This window comes from Leptidea sinapis, chromosome 23 (assembly GCF_905404315.1).
Source record: "Leptidea sinapis chromosome 23, ilLepSina1.1, whole genome shotgun sequence".
Taxonomy (NCBI): domain Eukaryota; kingdom Metazoa; phylum Arthropoda; class Insecta; order Lepidoptera; family Pieridae; genus Leptidea; species Leptidea sinapis.
In genome coordinates, this window is record NC_066287.1 from 3,689,887 (window position 1) to 3,711,323 (window position 21,437).

A 21,437-nucleotide genomic window follows, 5' to 3' on the forward strand; every position below is an offset into this window, starting at 1 on the left:
TGGTGGAGCAAGAGATTGTAGGCGGCGGTGATCACTTAACAACAGGTGACCCGTACGCTCGTTTGCCCTCCTATTCCATAAAAAAAAAAGATCATTGAGCGAAGCGAAGTGAAGCTGAGCGGAGCTCCCTACGGGTGACTCCAATTGATTTCTCTGTTAAATTGTTTCTCGGCTATTTCTGGACAGATTTAAAAAAAATCAACTAATAGAAAGCTTTCGAAATTCTAGGTTCTTCTAGGTTATTGTCGAGACAGAATTTTGAATTTCGACTTGATTCAATTTATTAATTAAAAACAAACATGATTTACAAATTATTCTAAATTAGCACGCGCTATTTATATTTATTTAAAAATTGAGCAGATTGATCAAATCACAATAAGTTTTAATTGTAACACTGCTATCAATCGAGAGTGATTCGACTGCCAGGTTCTTAGTTATTGAATTTGAAAATCAGCACAAGTTTCTGATGTGACCAAATAAGGCGCTAATTCCTCATCTTTAAATATGGCGCCAAATTCAAAAAGATTATTTTTATTGTTAGGATTATTTTTTTTATATTTCTTCACAGGCTTAGTTTACCTCGGTACGACGAGCGATTGCGACATCCTAGTTTATACGACTATAATCTAGAAGGGGTCGTCAAATGACAGTCCGCCGACCCATATTGTGAAGACCACGAGAGCACAGCAACTTGAACTACAGTGTACGTCATTTAATAAACAAAGGACGAAGTAACGAGCTAACAATATTTTCGAAGATGAACATCATTAAAATAAAATTTCGATCTAGAACTTCTGCTTAAAATCTACAGGGTTTAATGACAATAGTTTTCACCAATTTTAGGTAGTCCCAAACATCAAACAGATAGTTCGGGACAAAAAATTACACTTTTCTCATTGATAAGGAAAAAATGCTTTTGTTATTTCCGTAATTACATTTTTTTAATAAATATATTTTTCTATAAAATGTTAAGGGGACCGCGAACTGAACGTTTAACTTTAATATTTATTAAATGTCGTTTCGTATCCTAAATATTATATTTTACTCGGACTGACTGTATGGTGATTTGGAAAGACCAACTTTTAAGTAGTGGAAGATTGTAGTCGGTAATTGTTTTATGACAATCTGCTCAGTAATTTCTAGAGATGAAACGGATAGCAGTTTGGCCAGATACCGGATGCCGGATATTCTGCCAACCATGTGGCCGAATAGCCGAATATCCGGCCGCCGGATATCCGGCGGAACTTAGCCGTTTGGTGTATCGCACACACAAACACAGACTTGCGTAGGCGGCGCGCGAACTATCGAGTAGACGCGGTTAGATTCGGTTCTTTTCGTTAATAACGAAGTTAGCAACCTCTCAATGCAGAGAAATTAGTATTTATCCACCATAATTTGCCTTTAGTGCAGTATGAGTATTTACTATGGTGTGATTAAAAATTTACAACTAAAACTAATTATATTTCTTAAGTGATACTAAAACTAACTAAATAAAGCAAATAATTACTTAAAGCTATATTTTTTATGCAGATTTTTTTTAACTCGGCCTGATGCCTATCCGGCCGAATAGTAGGTAGGTAGTTATCCGGTATTCGGCCGGATAGTTTAAGGCCGCCGGATAAGCCGGATACCGGATAGTTACCGGATATCCGTTTCATCTCTAGTAATTTCACTAGCTGCGGCACCCTTCAGACCGAAAGACAATAATATACATTACGGCTACACGGCTAACTGCAAAAATTTTATCAAAATGCTCTAATTAGGGTTCACTCCGTCTGAAGAAAACGTGCACTAGTAGTGCGTAAAAGTTAAGAAATCACAGAAGGGAGCTTGCAGAATTGCGTTGCCTGCAATACAACAAGAGCACCTGAAATGAAGTGAAAAGGGTAACAGTCTCAACTTATTCTGCACAAGTAATAGTGCATCACCTTGTAACAAAAATTACTGTGATACTATCCCCCTTATTCATAATGGTCCACTAACTTTAAACAGCCGCTAACGAGTGTTTTTTCTCATTGTGACTTAGGTCAATAGAAGAAGACAGAGTGAGAATTAGCAATGCTTTAAGTTAGCAGACTATTATGAATAAGGGGGTTAGTGTGTAACAATATTTAATTTTATTTATTAAATATCCAACAGAAATAGGAGTGTTAAATAGAAATATATATATTTACCAGAGTGAGTGACAGTAACATAACATAATATTGCAACAACACTTCGTAAATGTCATTAAAGTACATCAGTTCTTTTTGTTCTGGGCTTTGTAATGGCGGAAAAGAACTCATAAGAAACTACCAGCATATCTTTTAAATCACATGACAACCTAACCTACATAATACCACATAATGAGGCCTACGCAGAACAAGACATGAATCACGCATCATTATCCACTATCGGCCGTTTTCAATAACGTATCTCTAGTTACGGATATATTGCTGTCACCGTTTAATGACAAGATCTTATCTCTCCATAGTTATGTCCATTACTATAGTTATAGTCCGATGCTTTATGTCGATAGGTTATTGAAGTGTAAGTAAGCGTAAAAGGATAGATTTCTCTACCTCTAGTAAGTTAAACTAAGGATAGATAGGTTATTGAAAACGGCCGTATATAATCTTCTATACTATAGTAAGCCTGTCGAAGAAGCTTTAATATATTTCTTGAATTTATACCATATTTAGGATTTAGATATAAATATTTCATGTGTATGAACTTCGTGCGAGACATTCGCACCAAATTCGCGGTAGATAAGTTTGATATGATACCTTGGCACGTTTTTTGTGGAGTTTCCGCGCCAGAACTGCTTCCACTCCATGCCTCCGGTGATAGCTCGCGTAAGACTTCAGCTTTCTAAGCTGTCGCCGTTCCCGCACCGTCATCGGGCCGCTGCGTAGCTGGGTATTGATGCTGCCTGAAAAATCACATTCATATAATATACACCAACAGTTTGTAATAACCAAAATAGGTTGAGCAAGGTCCAAAATATAAGGGGCCATCCATTAATTATGTCACACGAATTCCATGAATTTGTGACCCTTCCCCCGTCACAGCTATAATTAAACTATGTTTTTGTAAGGTGGGTCATTAAAATCCATTCAGTAGTTTTGCGTGAAAGAGTAACAAATATATATTTTAAATTTTGAATTAATAATATTAGTAGGATTAGAAAGCTTAAAAAATCCGGCCTAAAATGGAGAACAAAAAATGGACTACAATAAAGATAGTACGTCCGCTTAGATAATTTATATGTCTGGATAAAACATCTTGCTGTTAGCCAACGCACTACAACAGACCCGTTTTATTCCTTTAGTTATTATTACTATTATATTCCACGTGTTCACAGCTGCCACAGTCTATCTAGCCGTATTAATTATCTAAGTTTGTACATTAATTCAATATCCTATAGAAATTTATTCAATTATTTATAACATAATATTGTATAAGTATTTATAACACTTACACTATTACCATATTATATTTTGTTCTCACTTGCGTAACTTTACTAATGGCCTTACTACTAAACAATGCAATACTCAGTTATTTACACAGATTAAGAAATCACATAAAACATCACGAGAAAAGGTACTAAAACTTTGGTACCTGCAAATATTCACTAGAAAATAATTGCACTTATATAGTGAACATACTATAATATCTCCTTCTAATATATAAAATTCTCGTGTCATGGTGTTAAACATTGAACTCCTCCGAATCGGCATGACCGATTCTCATGAAATTTTGAGTGCATACTGGGTAGGTCTGAGAATCGGACATTTATTTTTCATCCCCCTAAAAGTTAAGGGTGGTCCACACGAATTTTTTTTTTTCAATTTTTTTTTCAATTTGTTTGAGTGGGCATTAAAAAATACATACAACTTCAAATTTTCACCCATCTACGATCAACAGTTACTATTGTATCGCGATTTTAATATCGGCAATACAACGTTTGCTGGGTCAGCTAGTATATGTATATATATATAGCACTCACAGTATGTCTCCTTCTCTGTCTTCAACTGCCGCAGGTACTGGAGACGAGCGGTCTGCAGCAACACCCTCAGCCGGTCCATCTGCGACACGTACGAGCTCTGCAGCGCTCGGAGGACGTCGCGAGCCTCCGACACCGCCTCCTCCGCGGTGAAAACTCCGGCTCGCCTGCAACCATTACATCATTCTATACAGAGTGTCATCGTTATGTGTTACCAGGCGATTATTCAGTAACTATTACAGATGTCAAAAAACTTTAAAACTGATATCGAAGGTATGTTACCTAATTTAAAAAAAAAAATGAAAATATGAAAAATTAAGTAGTGGAAAGGTTTTAGTTTCCTTATTTTAAAAGGTTATTTAGCTAAGTACCTGCTGACATTAAAGGAAACTGTTGATTAAACATAGGAACAAATATCAGGAAACTGAAATGGAAATGGGCTGGGCATATGAGTAGATAGAAGGAGAAGTGGAACAAAAAGTTGACAGAATGGTATCCTAGGAATGGAATAAGAATCATTGGAAGACCTCGGCAAAAATGGGAGGATGACCTGGCCAAATTTGCAGGAGTGACCTGGAGCCGGGTTGCCAGGACAGAAAGGAGTGGAAAAGGTTGGAGGAGGCCTACCAGCTGAAAACTACCTGGATTTTATAGAAGTAAGATATAAGAAATTGTATTCTTTTTAGTTGAATTTGGCTTCATAAACATAACCTAACAAAGTAATAAAACTATTGTTTCATTGAATTGAAACTTGCTGAAATTCTTGCCGGTTTGGTTAAGTGTATATACTGTACTAAAATAAATAAAGAGAAAAGTAAAGTTCGTATTCAAACCATAATATGTTCGATGTGACGTCCTTGTTGTGCCATATGACCTTTCGGCTTATTTCATACTAATGTTTGGAGTGTTTAATGTCAAAAATTGGATACATTTCGTTTAATTTAAAAAAAAGTTATTTATGTTCTATTATTAATTAGGTAACATACTCACTTTCAACATCAATTTAAAGTTTTTTGATATGTGTAATAGTTACGGAATAATCGCCTGGTCACACATAACGATTACACTCTGTATAGTACTACAACAGTACGAACCCGCGCATACAAGATTTTATCAACGATACGTCACTCGAACGGTTGGCTCAGTTGGTAAGAGCGCTCGCACGAAACGCGAGAGGTCGCGGGTTCGAGTCCCGCATCGTTCATAAACTTTTGTTTTCAAATTTTATTTGTGAAATTAATACTGTTACGTATCAAGACTATAAGGTTTGAAAAGCACCAGTATAACTCGCAATAAAAAAAAATGTACGACAGCAGTCAGTAAAATCTTCTTACTAGGTCCCAATAACTCTAATACTGATCACCAATTACACACTATCGGTGGAAAGAGTTGCTGAAGATGCAATTTGAGTTATTTACCACAGCGGTCGATCCTCGCAAGGTGCGTCCTCAAAGTCGGAAAGCTCGTCAAAGGGATCGCTGATTCCGTCCACGGTGATGCTGTCGCAGTCACTCTCGCTGGCGCTGGCGCACTCCATCAGCTGGGACGACACCGCGGCGTTCACTGCGGTCGCATCGATCTCTTCTGCAATGTTCAAACAAGTTGAACAATTAACTTCTGCGGCACAAGATGTAAGTATTTAAGTGGTGCGCCAAATTTGACCTAAAATTTCAACTCCGATAATTGGAAATCCGAAAATATTCTTCCTAACATTTTTCATCCTAACAATCACAATTCTTAATTCAATTGTCTCTAATGTTAATAATTCCGAAGTATTCAACTTCATAATGTCAGTAGCAATAAACATCTATTATACTTTTATTTGTTTTCCTATATTTTCTCAACATAACCATCGTTTATACTATTATTCAAATTCATATCTTATTTGTTTAGATTTCTTTTTATTCATAATGGACCCACCAGCGATTGGGTACGCGCGAGCAAGCTCTTGCCCTTGCTGAGAGCAAAGGAATGATTCCAAGGCAAAAAATTTGTAATTATCATAAAAAGCCAATGACGATTGTATATTCATCCAATCGGACTGTGGGCTCTTTTATATGCAGTAAAAAAGCATGCAGAGTCAAATCTAATGTTAGCCGAGGAAATGGTACTTGATTTGAATAACATTACCACAAGTATTTTATCAACTACAATTCATTAAAATTGGTTAGGTTAGGTTATGTTAGAACAGTTAAAACAACGCACCAGCCGAGCGTAGCGTGCAGCGGCAGCGGCCGGCGAGTGCCAGAACCAAATTGCAGGCGTTTCTCCCCATTAACAAATTAGGGAGGGGGGAGGGTAGACTTTTATTTTGGTTTTTCTTGAAAACTGTTTAATACGTAGTAATAAGAGTGGTAGCACTATAATCGTGGACCAAAACTCTATCGACTACAATTCATTAAAATTGGTTAGGTTATGTTAGAACAGTTAAAACAACGCCAGTACCAAATTGTAGGCGTTTCCCCCCATTAAAAAATAGGGAGGGGGGAGGTTAGACTATTTTTTTAGTTAGAGTATGAGTGAAAATATTATGGTGAGTATGTTTAGGGATAAAAGCGTTATGATAAAAAATAGTAGGAGTTTAAATATTAATTAACATTAATGATGTTATTAATTATAATTTTAGGAAACATCAGTGTTATGAGCATCGCCGGTAGCACTACAAATAGTATGAATGAAAACTTTAGAATGAAAATTTTTAGGAAGAATGATCATTTGGATTACAAATAGTTAGGAAGAACAATTTCGGGTAAAGAACTTTAGGTGAGCCAATATGGACCCGTATTTAAGAGTGCATAAGTCGACGGCCCGATCTCGTCGGTGGGCGTGGCTAATGCCAATGATCAATATGATATGGGATGAAATCAAATTTCCTATTAATTTTATTATTAATAGTTTGGTTGTATTGTGTTGAAATACAGATTTACAAGGCTTCATAACTTTCAAATAACTTATTATTTTAAAATTCGGTTTCTGTACACAAAATGATGAGATAAATTGAAATTATGCTTAACTTTGGGTATATGATGATATTATGCTCTACTTTTCATATACGATGTTTAATAGAAGAGTAACTACACCGCAACGTTTGTATATAGACAATGACAACTAGCTCACTCTAATACTCTTATTAATTCTCCGCTGTCCGTCAGCGATAGTAAGACAGCTTTTGCCCTGTGCTTCCCCGGGAATAAAAAGAATAGGGAAGTCCCAAGTCCAAAAGCCCAAGGCATTTACGAGTGGGAGGCTCCTGTGAACAGGATTCCGGATAGATTATGGTTACCACAACGGCGCGATTTTCTGCGATGAATGAGTAATGAGTTAGCATGTGTTTCGCATCGTGAGTAAGAATCCTGAGTGGCACTGTATTGTAATTCCCAGGTCGTATCAATTAACATCAGCTGAACGTCCTGCTTCCTCCCGTCCTCGTCCCTGGTTGATTTAAAAAAAGCTGAATAAGAAAAGCAAAAAAATTTGTTGATACCGTGAGTTTATTTCTCTTAATTTACACTTGAATACAAAAAGAGAGTAGACAGAAGTTCAAAGTTTAAATCCACCTGCAATCGTCAGGCAACCTGTAATAATATCCCGGCAATACCGCTATACAAACGGAAGCTCATAGAAAGCCAAAGGGAGATTTTCCCGTGAGTAACTATATAAGTGAAATTTTTTACATCAATGCTCAGGGCACTTCGGTTTTCCCAGCAAGCGGTTTTACTTTACTCTCTTTCTGCTACGAACAGTCTACAATTAATATCCTTTTTAAATATTGATACGCCTAATAGTTTTCTGCGTCAAGAACATATGTGTGATTTCTATACAAAAAAAAGCCAGAAGGTTTTAAATACAAGGTATCCAAATAAACTCATAATGCCCTTCTGTAGAACTGCATCTTTTAGTAGAAATTGTTTCAGCATATCTGTGAAAATATATAATAAATTGCCCAATGAATTGAAAGATTTACCGTTCAAAGTTTTTAAAAGAAGACTGCATCAGTGGTTAACAAATAAGTGCTTCTATAGTTTAAATGAATTTTTCAATACAAAATGAATTAGTCTATTTGATAATAATATATGTAAATTAATATACTTTTATGACATTGAATTTGTTAATATTATACATAGGTACTAAATGAATTATTAAGTTATTTACGTCTCATATTATAATATTATATAAGTATTAAAATTTCATTTTATAAATATTATTGATATCATTGTGAAATCCGACATGTTTCAATATAACAGTACGATTAGTGTTTAGACAATTTTGTAACATATTTTGCCTGTCAATTGACAAAACATATTGGATTATCCATTATATTGTTAACACCTTAAGTACAATGTTTCCTGCAAATAAATTTCAAATTTCATTTCAAATTTCAAATTTCATTTCAAATTTCAAGAAATGCCGTTCTAATTAATAATTCTAATTCTAAGCCAAAATAACGTCTTTTCTCGTTAGTTCAACGTGATTGTCACGAATGATTGAAAACTTACGCGTAAAATACGCCAATTTTGCATTGGGGTATTTTGATGCCTCTAAACTACTTATACGTCGTAGGTTTATAGCGCTATGCGATCTGAATTGCACCTTATTGTATGGACACAAGAGTATCTATTTCTTTAATTATTGATTTTACGGAGTGAGCATTCTGTACTTGTACTATTAAATATTGTCTGTCTCAGGCTTATGTATTAGCGCCTGTTTCTGCAGTGAAGCAGTAATGTCTAAACATTATTGTATTTCAGTCTGAAGGGCGCCGAGTAGCTAGTGAAATTACTGGGCAAAAAAGACTTAACATCTTATAGTGCAATTGTAGTGCCGCTCAGAATTTATGGGTTTTTCAAGAATCCTGAGCGGCACTGCATTGTAATGGGCAACGCGTATCAATTACCATCAGCTGAACGTCGTGCTCGTCTCGTCTCTTATTTTCATAAAAAAAAGTGACTATGACGTCACGAATGAACATTTATAGTTATATATTGCTTACTCACTAAAGGGGTCCACAGCATGCGTGCTTGGCTCGTGATCGGCCGGGTCGCTGACCACAGACACGGTCGACGCGCATGATGTCGTACGCGTTCTCTCCGGTCTGAAATTCAAAGGCAAGAGCTTAAAATAATTTAGGTAATAACAGTAGGTACAAAATGTGACAAAAAGGGCAAACAGGCAGGAGGCTCTCGTTATGAGAAGTGGTAAGACAACGATTTTGAAATCCATCTTAAAACTGTGAAAATTGCAATAGCGATTTTAGTCGTGGTGTGAGCGTCTCGAGCGGTTTCACGATTAGAGCGGGAAAAAACCCCACTGTTTTGTAGTTTATACTTATAATGTATTTAGTGAGGCTCACCTGACGTAATGCTGCAACTTGTTGAGCAGGGTCTCCGAGGTGGTGACAGGGGGCGGAGGCGCAGTGCTGCGTTGTCTGTTCAGGAGGACAGCGCGGGCGTGCTCGAAACATAACCTGCAAATCAAAACGACATGTGAATTTAAACATTTTTTTTAACCCTTAAATGGTTTCATGGGGGTCGCGCGGACCACTCGTGTGATACTTTTTCAAAACTGTGCAGCGTGCGCGGGTGCCATTTGGAGTAATCTCATTACGTCGCGACTCGCGGCGGGTGTCGGACGATCGGCGCTGCAGCTTTTACCAGAGCGGAGGTACGTGCGTTATGGGGGCCGCGTGGCCACACTATACCAGTTACGTAAGTTTGTTAGTAAATATTTTGTTTACTTTGTCAAGATGGCGAGACCTTTATGTGATCAGATGATGAGACATATATTAGACGCGGATTCCGACTCTGAATCGGTGTTGAGTGGCTATCCAGAAGAACATATCAGCAACAACGCCGAAAGAAAGCTATAGAGCAGTTACCAACACACGATTCAGATAGCAGAGAAGACCTAAGTCCTAGTCCTACTCCTGACCGAGATTGCAGTATGTTCATCGGAGAGTGAAGGTGAACCAGTTGCATGACCCAGCTAGAGGAATTAATATGTAAAAAACAAATACAAATGGTCTAAAAATCGACCTTCACGTACCCGTCAACATTATATTTTTAGACAAAGACGTGGTTTGATTGGTCTAGCAGCGTCTAAAAATGAGATGACTACCAAAGAATGGAATTAATAAAAGACCATAATATCATTAAATCGGAAAGCTGAGTATTCAAAGTATACACGAGAACTGCGAGAAAAGATTGATCGCTACAAGCAGCTTATACTGTAACTGCAATAAATTCTTCGTCTGAAGATGCCGCTAGCTCTAGGCAAAACGTGCTAAAAAGAGGTCGCTGTTAGTTCTGTGTTAGAAAAAAAGACAGAAAAATTCCAATAAAATGTAACAAATGCAATCATTTCATTTGCAAGTTGTATAGAAGCACAAAAACACTATGTACTACTAGTTGTGAAGACTGAAACTTACTTCACTGATAATGTTCCTAAGACACTAAAATTATAATTATGTTGATTTTTTTAAAAACGTTGATTAGAGGTTTTTTTCTTTTTATTTTTAAAGTTAATTCTATTAGGAATAAGGAATACTATGTATGTTAGTTTTAGAGTTTCAAGGTTTCAATATGTTTTTTGTTTGTTTATCATAAGAGAAAAAAAAAGTACCAAAAAGTTGAAATGTCTCTCTTGTTGAAAATCTCTTGTAGTAATTAAGTAAAAAGAATTACATTAATAAAAAAAAAAATTAATTCAATAAAAAAAGCTAGTTATTTATCTTTTTTAAATAAAACTTATAAAATTGCGGACATTTGCAAAATACACTTTCATAATAAAGTTCCAGCCACTGTTCAGGCATTATCTATAAATAAATTTAAATGTTTTATTAAAAAATGCCTCTGTCGTATATCCTACTACTCCACAACTGAATATCTAAGTGATCCCACAGCCTGGGACTAGAATATTTTACCACAACGGCGGTGTATTTCCGTCTGAATGCAAAATATGAGAATTAACATCTTATGTCTCAAGGTGACGAGCGCAAATTGAAGTACCGCTCAGAATTTTAAGGTTTTCAACTCAACGTCCTGTTCGTCGCTTTCCTTAATGTCTAAAAAATATTTTGCAATCTTTTCTAAGCTACGACGAAACGAATCGATATAAACTGATATTAAAAAGTTATAAACTGAATATTTTCGTAATCAAAATGTAAATATGTTTTATAAATAAATATTTAAAATCAATTGACAGAAAGTAGACACTTTGTAAATATTAGTACTTATTTAAATATTTATCTATTGTTTACTTTTTGAGTTCAGAACTTGAGAAAGAGGAATCAGTTCTGGGATAAACCCATAGGCAATAACCACTACTCGAAGACTTTAAATTTATATCTCAGCATATAGATATCAATATACATACCCCTGTTCCTTATCAGCTGGTGCAGGCATATCACACCGAGCCCCTGTAGAATCAATATGTATGCATTGTTTGTATGGAGCCGTGGTATCCTCTAGTATATGTCTGGCACAGTAAGCTCTCCCAGACACCACTGGCAGCAAACATTCATAGTCACGGTGCCCACATGTTCTACTCCTTGATGCTATCTCTTTTTGCACCTGGAATTAAAACCAATAATTATATTACTAGGAAATGGAGACTATTACCTATCATAGTCAAATAAATCTTATTCAATTAGGCTTGCCAAATGCCACCTAATTTTAAATTACTGAATCTACCATATGTTCGGAAAGATTACATTGGGTTTTATTATAAGGCCACTCTTTACAGTCAATAGAGTATTTTACAATCGCTAATATAGACAAGAAATTAGTTTGTAAGGTGCTACAATATTTAAATAGTGTTCATATTAATTAATTATTACATAAACAGTATTTAAGCATAAAATGTATAAATATTCATATATTAGATGCATCAACCATTGGAGATTGAATTTATTGTTTGTGTAAGGATGTTTGGTGAACATTATTACTGTCATAATTAGTAATTGCATCCAACAAATACAAATCATTTTTACATTTTCTAAATGTAGAAACACATTTTTTTTTTGTTAAGAAAATCAGCAAGTAATTATGAAATTTCAATACGTTTACCTGGCTCATTAGAGAAAATATAAGACACATGTCTTATGGATACATATCCATCACAGATGTCATCACGATTTTTTAAAAATAGTTTTAGAAGTAGAGAATGTTTAGACTTTATGATGACTTGTCTCTGTATGACAACTAGCTCTGCAGTTAATGACCGTGTGTACTGAGCCAGAGGTCTTGGGTTCGAATCCTGGTAGGTGCAAACATTTATATGATGAATAGATGTTTGTTTCCAATTAATTGATGTTTATAAGTATTAATGTATATTTAAGTAAGTTGATTGTATTAAATATATTGTTGTCTTGTACCCATAGTAGAGGCTATTCATAGCTTGGGCCATTAAATTTGTGTAAAATTATTTGTTATCAACAATTTCAATAACTTCTTCAACACTCAATTGATCCACTTAAGCCAATAACAATTTATGGACATTCAGGACAAAGATGTGTATCAGATAAAGCCTATACATGGTTAAGATTTCCAATAATTTTGCTCTTAATAGTGATTACCATTATTATAACACTAGAAATAAGGGATTGCTTGTAACTAATTCTAGTAGGCTTCATAAGATACATAATAGCTTTAAGGGTAAATGTATACACTTCTATAATAAAGTCCCAGCTACTATTCAGGCATTATCTATAAATAAATTTAAATGTTTTATAAAAAAATGTCTCTGTCGTAAATCCTATAACTCCACTGCTGAATATCTAAATGATCGGACAGCCTTGGACTAGATTGTGATTATTTTATAGCGATAGAAATGACTGTACATATTGTATATTTTCATTGAAAAGAGTTCAAAAAAAGAATGCTGGGAGAGTTTCTTGCGCCGCCTCTTCTCTCTCAGAGCGCCATTTGTTTCCGAAGCGGTAGTAGTATCTAGTAGTTATTAGAAATGACATCAAAAATAATTCTATAGGAATCAATTTTGAGAAAATTATTGCTATTTAATACTCATTCCTGTTCAGAATTTCATCACACACTTAGACTAACCATTACACTTCAAGGTACTTGTAAGGCCTCTGTGTATTTTGTCAGATCATATATGTTAGAGAGAAATCATTTAAATGGGCAACTGTTACAGGATTCGTTTAGGACAAAATAAGAAAAGATAAAGGCAAGCAGGGGCGTGCATATCATATAGGCAATAATTAGACAGTGCCTACCTCGTTATAAACCTAAATAAATGTAGTACTAGTGTTAAAGTTAAGATGATATGACATGGGTACCATCAAAAAAAGCGCGTACACTTTCCTTAAAGGCCGGCAACACTCCTGTGATTCCTCTGGTGTTGCAAGAGATTGTGGGTGGCGGTGATCACTTAACAACAGGTGACCCGTACGCTCGTTTGTCCTCCTATTCCATAAAAAAAGTAAATTAGTTTAATTTGATTCTGTTATTTTACAACCAAACTTGTTTTAACACCCACTTGTAAAAAATTTCCTTACGCTAGATACTAGATACCTACGGTAAGCAATCTTTGCATATTCCAAAGCTCAACTACGACTAGTTAGATCTACAATGCCTACCTTGCTAGAAAACCAATTCACACTCCTTCAGGCAAGTAACAAGATGGGGTGATGACATAGGAAACATGTAGGAAAAACATCACATGTAGCGAATGTCGAGACAGAATGGGAAAACTTGGAGGACACCTTTATCATGACAGGCAATATAAAATTTTATCATCTTTGACAGTTTGTTGGTGATTAATTAATCATAAATAACATTGCATTATGTGTACTTAGTTATCTACTCTTTTCCATAGTTGCCGTTGCAATTTTTAATGTTTGGAACAGCTAACTAACCCTACACTTCAGGTGTTTATCTATTTAATATAGAAACTGTCAGGTCATTGTTATAATAAAAATCTTAACCTATTTGGTATCTAGTTTATAATTCTAGTAAATATACCGCATCAAGCTGTAATTTAATGAATGTAAAGTCAACAGTAATGAAGCTATAATTATTAATATCAATAAGCATGTACCTTATTCCTCAGCTTTTCCTCCTCTTGTTTCTTAACCAGCTCTGGATCAGGTGGCTTTATGGACTGAACATTAGTTATCCGAATTGGTGGTCGGTTTCGGCTAAGCATTCTCACTTTTGGCAGGTGTAGAACCTTGTGTGGCTTTATCATTTTGTTCTCCATTGGATCAACTAGAATGTAAATACAAATTCATCATAAGCATAGAAGGATATGTCGGGGTATGAATGGATGGACCAGACAGATCATGTTCTTTGTAGTCCATTGGTTCATGCTGCACCAAAGGAAATGTGGGATTGTTACCAGGCTTTCAGGTGAGTATGCACAAAGTGTTTTTAAGGCTACTTTGAATGTCAAAACCTTTATCATAATAGGGACATATTAATGTCAAAAATTAAATAAAAAATATATCTGTCATATCAATTGATTTTTATAGAGATCGCTAATCAGTAAGAAATTGAAATTAATAATAAAAAAATTTGCATCTTTGTGAATTACTACTCCCTTTGTGTCCCAGGGTTACTTTATTTATAAAAAAGGGTGGCAAATGGACAAGAGACTGGGATATATATAGAATAGAGATGGTAAAGAGATGTGTTGCCAAAAAACCAATATTGATATCACATAATTTACAATATGTTTTAACAATTAAATTAACAACTAGTAAACATATTGACAAAACAAGGACACTTTTACTGTAGATTTTTTATTTCAATTACAAATAAAACTATATTGTATAAAGTTATATTGTCAAACACTGAACGGTTAAAAATAATTTAGTAGAATATAATTACGCTCTGCTATCCAAATGTTGTGTAGCCGAAGATGAGAGGTATTTTCTTTTTTAATTACAAACATTTGGGTTAAAATTGAATCACTAATAGAAATTTATGAATTTGGGGTACTTGGATAATTAGTGTATCAAAATCTACTTTCTAGCAGAAGCAAAATAAAATAGGAGTATTCCTATTATATTTTAAGTTACCGCGAAAATATACCATAGGATATCAAACAAAAGACTAATTAATTAATTATTCATTCCGTGAAATGATTAGAGAATTAATAATTAGCTGCATTATAAAAATAAAAATAATTTACAAATTTTTAAGATAAAGTAATAGGCTCGCGATATTGTTTATTATTTGGTTACTAAAAAAAACACGATATGAATCTACGCAGTAGCGGTCGGCCATTTCTACCGTGTGACTGTGAACTAAGGTGTGTTTATTTCAAATGCAATTTATTCCATGAAAAGAATGCTAATATTTGATGAAAATATACACAAACAATATATAAATGGTTACATTACTTGATAAAACATAGTAGTGAAGTGTAAAATACCTGTGATTGTTCCAGATCATCATCTAGTCACCGGAGATCTCACTGTGAAACCACCATAATTTTACAATGGCCGAATGGCGGCCGTGTAGCGTGTAGCTATACATTCATACATATACATTACAAGAACTCAAGACTTGCGTAACATTATTTTGATACATCGGACAATTTAACTTTAACTAAGAATTTTTATCACTAATATTTCAAAGTATATTTACACAAGTATATTTACAGTTAAAATAATGCATAATTACTTATAAATCACTCAAATGATAACGTGCTACTCATCCGATCGCCGCTATTGTAGCGCTATCCTTTTCCCACTTAAGCACATAGACGGAGAACAACTCTGTCGTGCATTTTCGTGGGCAGTCATTGAAACATCCGTTCAATGGCTGGAGCGCAAGAGAAATGGTATTTTACAAAAGATCAACTACAGAATTCACCAAGCAGAAAATGCGGTTTAGATGCAGATAAAGAGTTAGCATATCGGCAGCAGGCCGCTAATCTAATCCAGGATATGGGCCAACGGCTTCAAGTGTATCCTTTTTCATAACGTGAAGTTCAATGTTTTTGTCGAGTCATGTGGTGAAAACCTTAGTATAAGTTTTATGAGAGTGTTTTGTTATTTGCAATATCGTTGTATCTATAACAAATGTTGAATAAGTGTTAAAAAAGTGCAGTGCAAAATATCTCCGTTGAGAAATTATGATGAAATGTTACGCGGTTATTGACGGCATCATTATGACCACTTTCCCTAAAGTCTGGGAATTCCCGTAAGTATTCTCGATTTCTACACGGAATTTTTCATATAAATACATTTATTTTATAAAATAATTGACGAATGGCCTAATGAAAGGTTATTAAAAACGTGCGTTGTACGTTTTTTAGGTCACTGCACCTTGACATAGGACTGACTATCGAGGACGCTTCGATCAGTGACGTCGAGCGACCGTCTGGTATAGAAATAACTGCTTTATTTGCGCGCTTTTATGATTCACAAACATTTCCTAGTAATGGCACGTGTAAATACTTGATACCGATAACAATGTTTTTCTGTACTTACTTATACTTAGTTATGCTGCGCATTTAGGAATTGCGTGTAATTTTAAGAAATTCCGTGAATATTACAATACAATCAACGTTTGACAAATGGTATTGAGTATACCAAAAACGTCATACAAGAGTTGTAGCATATTCAAGAGTTAATTGAGTACCACATAGCTAAAAACAAAACATTTTTCCTTTTTTCATCTTAATTCTACTACACACTAAGTTTTTGATGAAAAATTTAAAGGTTCACAATATTCCTTTGGATTTTACTAGTCTAAACTTCAATATAAGATAAAATATGTATCAGTGTTATATTTTGAGTAGCAAATCTGCGACCTTCATGAATTACTTAATTATAGTCTTAATATAATGACTATCATTCTGTAATGATTGATGTAGTTAGTCTTTAAAATAGCTCATAAATAGAGTAAAATGGAACTTGCAATTGGAACCCACATGAAAAAGCTACTCACTATTAGAAAATATCTAAAAACTACTAGTGCCATTTATGTAATATTACGCAAATCCATTATTATAAACAAAAAAGTTGACTATTTACTGTTAATATGTTGCTATCTGCAATTCTTGGACATTTCTGAATGCAGCCACTAATGTCAATGTCATGTCACAAGGTGCTTTGAGGTTATGTTAACTTTGGCACAAGAATTTCCCAACTTACAACAACTTTATCCTAATAAAAGTTGATAACCCACTTGTCTAAAGTATAGCTCTAGAGAGAGGTGAGAGTTTGCAATATTTTAATGGCACAATGGTGTAATGGCACAATCATAAATCTAATAACTTCATATAAGTAATTTAAGTTTATCTTTTCTTTTACGGTGGAAATAATAAGCTAAAACTAAATAAGAACTTTTGAGAAATGGATAGTGCGGGGCGGATACCTCAGTATTTTTTTATCTCTTGCTTGAGATTTACATATTTAAGAGGTTAGGGAGGTTTAAAACTTGAAGTTCCCAAAATATTTTACATATTTTCTTGAGTCCATTGAGAAACTTTTCTACTAGTAAATAAAAACCTTATGGCTTTAAAATATAATATAGAATGGTATAAGAAGCTATTGTTATAAAAAATATCCAAATTGAAATAGAGAAGATGGGCTAAAATTATCTATCACCTAGGATTCAATAATCTCCAAATTAAAACCCAAAACTACACAACAAATAAGAGAAACTGTCAATTTTGCGAAAAATGTCATTTTTCTACAGTAAATACCACCCCAGAGTCAACAAATGGCGCTAAAGTCCACAATGACAACTGTGTCTAATACTGTCTTGACTAATGTCAACCACTGTCCATCTGAAAACCTGCTTTGCAAAGGTCGGGAAAGCAAGGTTAGATAAAATAATAATAAAAATGTAACTTTTACACAAAAACAGTAACAATTACACACCATTAATCCTTTAAAAAGTATTTTATGTGTGTAATATGGAAAGTGTAGTATCAAAATATGATTTGACTTTTATATCAACAACTTTCTATCAGAGACTAGAGAAATAAACAAAGGTACATTACATAATATTATTTATTTTCTAAAAAGCATAGAAATATAAGGTTTGACTTAGTATCTCGTAGAAGAAATTTGTTATATCAACTGGCAAATAGAGGTTATACAGTTGATAAATCTTTTGGTCCACAATTATAGTGCTACTACTCTTATTACATGGTAATGCTAAGTTTTCAAAATGGGTAAAACATGTAAATAAAACACTACATGAGTGCTGGCATGGCGGTAGAAGCTGTCAACAATTAGGTACCATAATAGTCTGTGACAGATGGAGTCTTCAATCATTGTTAAATTAAAAAGGCAAAGTTGTAAATCCATAATTATAAAAAATTTATATAAGTCTAAAAATTGGTTAGGTTAATCTAGAACAATTACCAGTCAAATTGTAGGCTTCCCCCCCTCCCTCCCCATTTACAAGTTAGGGGGGGACCTTCCCAATCCTTAAAAATTCATTGTGTTAGGTTAGAATACAATTGTTTCTCAGGAGTGGTCCATTATACTGTAATGAGAGTAGAATCAGGGTTTAGGGGACACCCTCATATTCCCCTACCATGCTAAGGGGCACTAAGATTTAACCAAAATGTAACTACACAAGTAATTATTTATATAAATGGAATATTAAAGTCTTATAATCAAAATTAATATAATTATGAGTATAAAACCAATAATAATCACAAGTTAATAAAATACAATTAAGTTTGAAAGTGTGTGGACAGTGACTCATGTTCTTGAGGTCATTAGTCAATTACTGTTAATTGAAGTGATTGTATATGATTCATTTTGTATTTATTTCGAGTTATGTTTTATGAATTTTTAAATACAGTTAAATCTTCCAACTCATAGTGTTATTATCTGTAACTATGCCAAATAATAAGGCATGCTTTCCAAAGTAAGAAAGTATTAGAAATATTATATTTTTTAGTAATTTTAGGAATGTATATTTTCTAATTAATATTAATTTTCTAAATCAAATGTTACTATTTGTTGTTCTAATTAAATAATGGCAAATGTAAAAATTACAAAAAGTAATTACTTTTGATAAATAAAACTAATACTATGACTACAATAAAAAACAAAAAAACAAAGAAATAAAAGTAAGTACAAATTATAAATTTAACCTATTAATTGAAATAAAAGATAAACTACTTATTTAACTAAAGCAGATTGAGTACCAGCAAAGTGTTTAACAACACTTTCCCTAAGCCACTATTATATTGGTCTTTTTACAGATTCTTTTCTTAATGTGGTAACTACATGTAGGAATAATTATGGCATACCTATTTGACCTTACATGAGGTGACCTCTACACTTTTTTGTCCTCCATTTATATAGAAAAGTATTTAGTGATAATATTCCTTAATGAGCAACACAGTTCACAGTTATGTATCAACACAGCCATAGTGTACATGCACAGGTTCTATGCGTTCCACTCCTTCACACAGTTCCACAGGAACGCGATAGCAGCTGCTGCTCTATTCCTCGCCGCAAAGGTAATTTTTTTCCTATTTTACTATTCCTAGAAAATATTAACAACATAAGCTAGCCAGCAAAATTTATTATTGAATGCACATATTGGCACAATTTGTAAAAGACACAAACTGCTCCAGTAACCTGAGAAAATAGCTCTCTTCAACTCTTAAAAATTTCAATTATATTTGACTTATAATAATTAAGAAGCCAGCCTTTTTTTACTTATTTGATGCAAATTTTTCACAATATTACACTGTTTCTTGCTGGAAAAAAATATGAAGCGATATTAATTTGACCGGACCCCTTCTTGACGTAATCTGGTTATTATGCTGGACCCCCTCACCCTCTAATCGCCTCACATAACAAATTGAACCTGTCAATTACAATGTCAAGTAAAATATACTAAACATAGAATTTGTGCCGCTCTTAACGGCTTCAAGGTGGACACCTTACTTACTTACAAGAAGAAAAATTACTGGTCAATTCAGACTTCGCAAACACTATGTTATGCGATTGAATTCCCCTCGTGTAGATTCTTCGAAAAAGGATGAAATATTGTAAACCTTGTAATTTCCTCCTGCACAGTATCTGCGACGCATGAACTCTCAACTGAGTTTGTTATAGACTCCTCCTCCAGGGTTTTATTGGCTTTATAGGATTAGTTGGCTGCGATAGAAGCAAACAAGTACTACGAATTAATATAATGATAAATAATAATAATACCAAATGGCTGCGTAAACTTATAATGCGGTATAACTTGTTGCGAGGGTACCAACAACTAAAAAAGCATTAACTATCGAGATCTATAGTTCTTACCTAGAACAAACATCTAAAGCTGTGCTAGGGTCACTTGTCGGGGTAACTCTGCCACATGATGGATTGAACTGTCTTCTATGTTATGTTTGCAGGTGGAAGAGCAACCAAGGAAATTAGAATATGTTATAAAAGTTGCCCACGTATGCCTCCACAGAGGTGAGGGTGTGAACGCACTCACTTCGGAACAGTATCAAGAACAGGTAAGAAAAAAAGTGAACATAATAGTAGGATGCACTTCCTTATCCAATGTTTCAAGGTCGATACAATATTTACCTTAAAATGACGCGTATACGATTCTTCTGGCACCAATGATAATTTATTGTCAAATTCTTTAAAAAAAAAAACAATCACTTAGAACCTTATTACGCAACGCGGTATCAAGACAGTTTCACTAGATATACTGTTTGTCTTACCCCCTTATTCATAATGGTCCGCTAACTTTAAACAGCCGCTTAGGAGTGTTTTTTCTCATTCTGACTTAGGTCAATAGAAGAAGACAGTGAGAATTAGCAATGCTTTAAGTTAGCAGACTATTATGAATAAGGGGTTTAATGTTTAATCAAACCGACCGATAGGGTCCGGCCGTGCTTGCTTACTTATTTGCTGAATATCACGTGGTGTAATAAGACTGCTCAGAAAAGTGTGTAATAAGCCCTTTAGAGATTTAGCTGAGCGGAAAGTACAATAAACATCCAGCAATTTTGATACTAAATCAAAATTACATACATAATATAGTGGGTATACCAGTGCCAGGCCGCATTGTTATACTTTCGTAGTATTACAAAGTAAACTTGATTTGGCTTCTGGATGTTTTGGATTTGTCATTATGATCAAAGATTAATTTTTTCAAACAGAATTTAAACGCGAACTTTTCTAAATAGCAAATTGAGGTGTACAGAAACTCCCAGCGTAAATAGAAATTTATTGTAATAGAGATATAATTAAAATCACAAAATATATTATAAAGCATTCGGTTTGCAAATAATCCACTGGTTTAAAAAATGTATTAACATCCTCAGTATAATAACATAGATAAACATCCCAAATAAACCAACTAGTACAGGCACAAATTAGCAGTTGAGTTGCTAGGGAAGCACCGATACGCTACCGCTTTTACTGCTACTTGAATTGTATGAATTCAAAGCCTTAGTAATTGTAAGTTGACTTCACAATTATTGTAGTAAAGTACATGAATCT

The 21,437-nt window shown here is 34.3% G+C and overlaps 2 protein-coding genes and 1 non-coding gene across 6 annotated transcripts in view; 2 read left to right on the forward strand and 1 right to left on the reverse strand.

The window, feature by feature from the left end:
• Positions 1 to 15,519, reverse strand: part of LOC126971396 (KAT8 regulatory NSL complex subunit 2) — a 28,902-nt gene extending 13,383 nt beyond the window's left edge. For both annotated transcript variants that reach the window (XM_050817707.1, XM_050817706.1), the window contains exons 1-8: positions 15,380 to 15,519; positions 14,042 to 14,211; positions 11,357 to 11,553; positions 9,336 to 9,449; positions 8,980 to 9,077; positions 5,404 to 5,569; positions 3,989 to 4,152; positions 2,766 to 2,911 (exon numbers count right to left, since the gene is read on the reverse strand). In XM_050817707.1, the coding sequence (XP_050673664.1) occupies positions 2,766 to 2,911; positions 3,989 to 4,152; positions 5,404 to 5,569; positions 8,980 to 9,077; positions 9,336 to 9,449; positions 11,357 to 11,553; positions 14,042 to 14,203 (1,047 nt within the window). In that variant the 5' untranslated portion in view covers positions 14,204 to 14,211; positions 15,380 to 15,519. The remainder of the gene's footprint in view (positions 1 to 2,765; positions 2,912 to 3,988; positions 4,153 to 5,403; positions 5,570 to 8,979; positions 9,078 to 9,335; positions 9,450 to 11,356; positions 11,554 to 14,041; positions 14,212 to 15,379) is intronic.
• Trnaf-gaa (transfer RNA phenylalanine (anticodon GAA)) lies at positions 5,116 to 5,189 on the forward strand. The gene has a single exon. It is a non-coding gene; the product is annotated as a tRNA-Phe (tRNA).
• Positions 15,520 to 15,566: 47 nt separating the features above from the next.
• LOC126971358 (cyclin-T-like) overlaps positions 15,567 to 21,437 on the forward strand; it is a 31,391-nt gene continuing 25,520 nt past the window's right edge. For all 3 annotated transcript variants that reach the window (XR_007730891.1, XR_007730892.1, XM_050817643.1), the window contains exons 1-3: positions 15,567 to 15,916; positions 19,327 to 19,444; positions 20,333 to 20,440. Coding sequence is in view for 1 of the 3 variants with exons in the window: in XM_050817643.1 (XP_050673600.1) it covers positions 15,768 to 15,916; positions 19,327 to 19,444; positions 20,333 to 20,440 (375 nt within the window). In the remaining 2 variants the exon portion in view is untranslated. The remainder of the gene's footprint in view (positions 15,917 to 19,326; positions 19,445 to 20,332; positions 20,441 to 21,437) is intronic.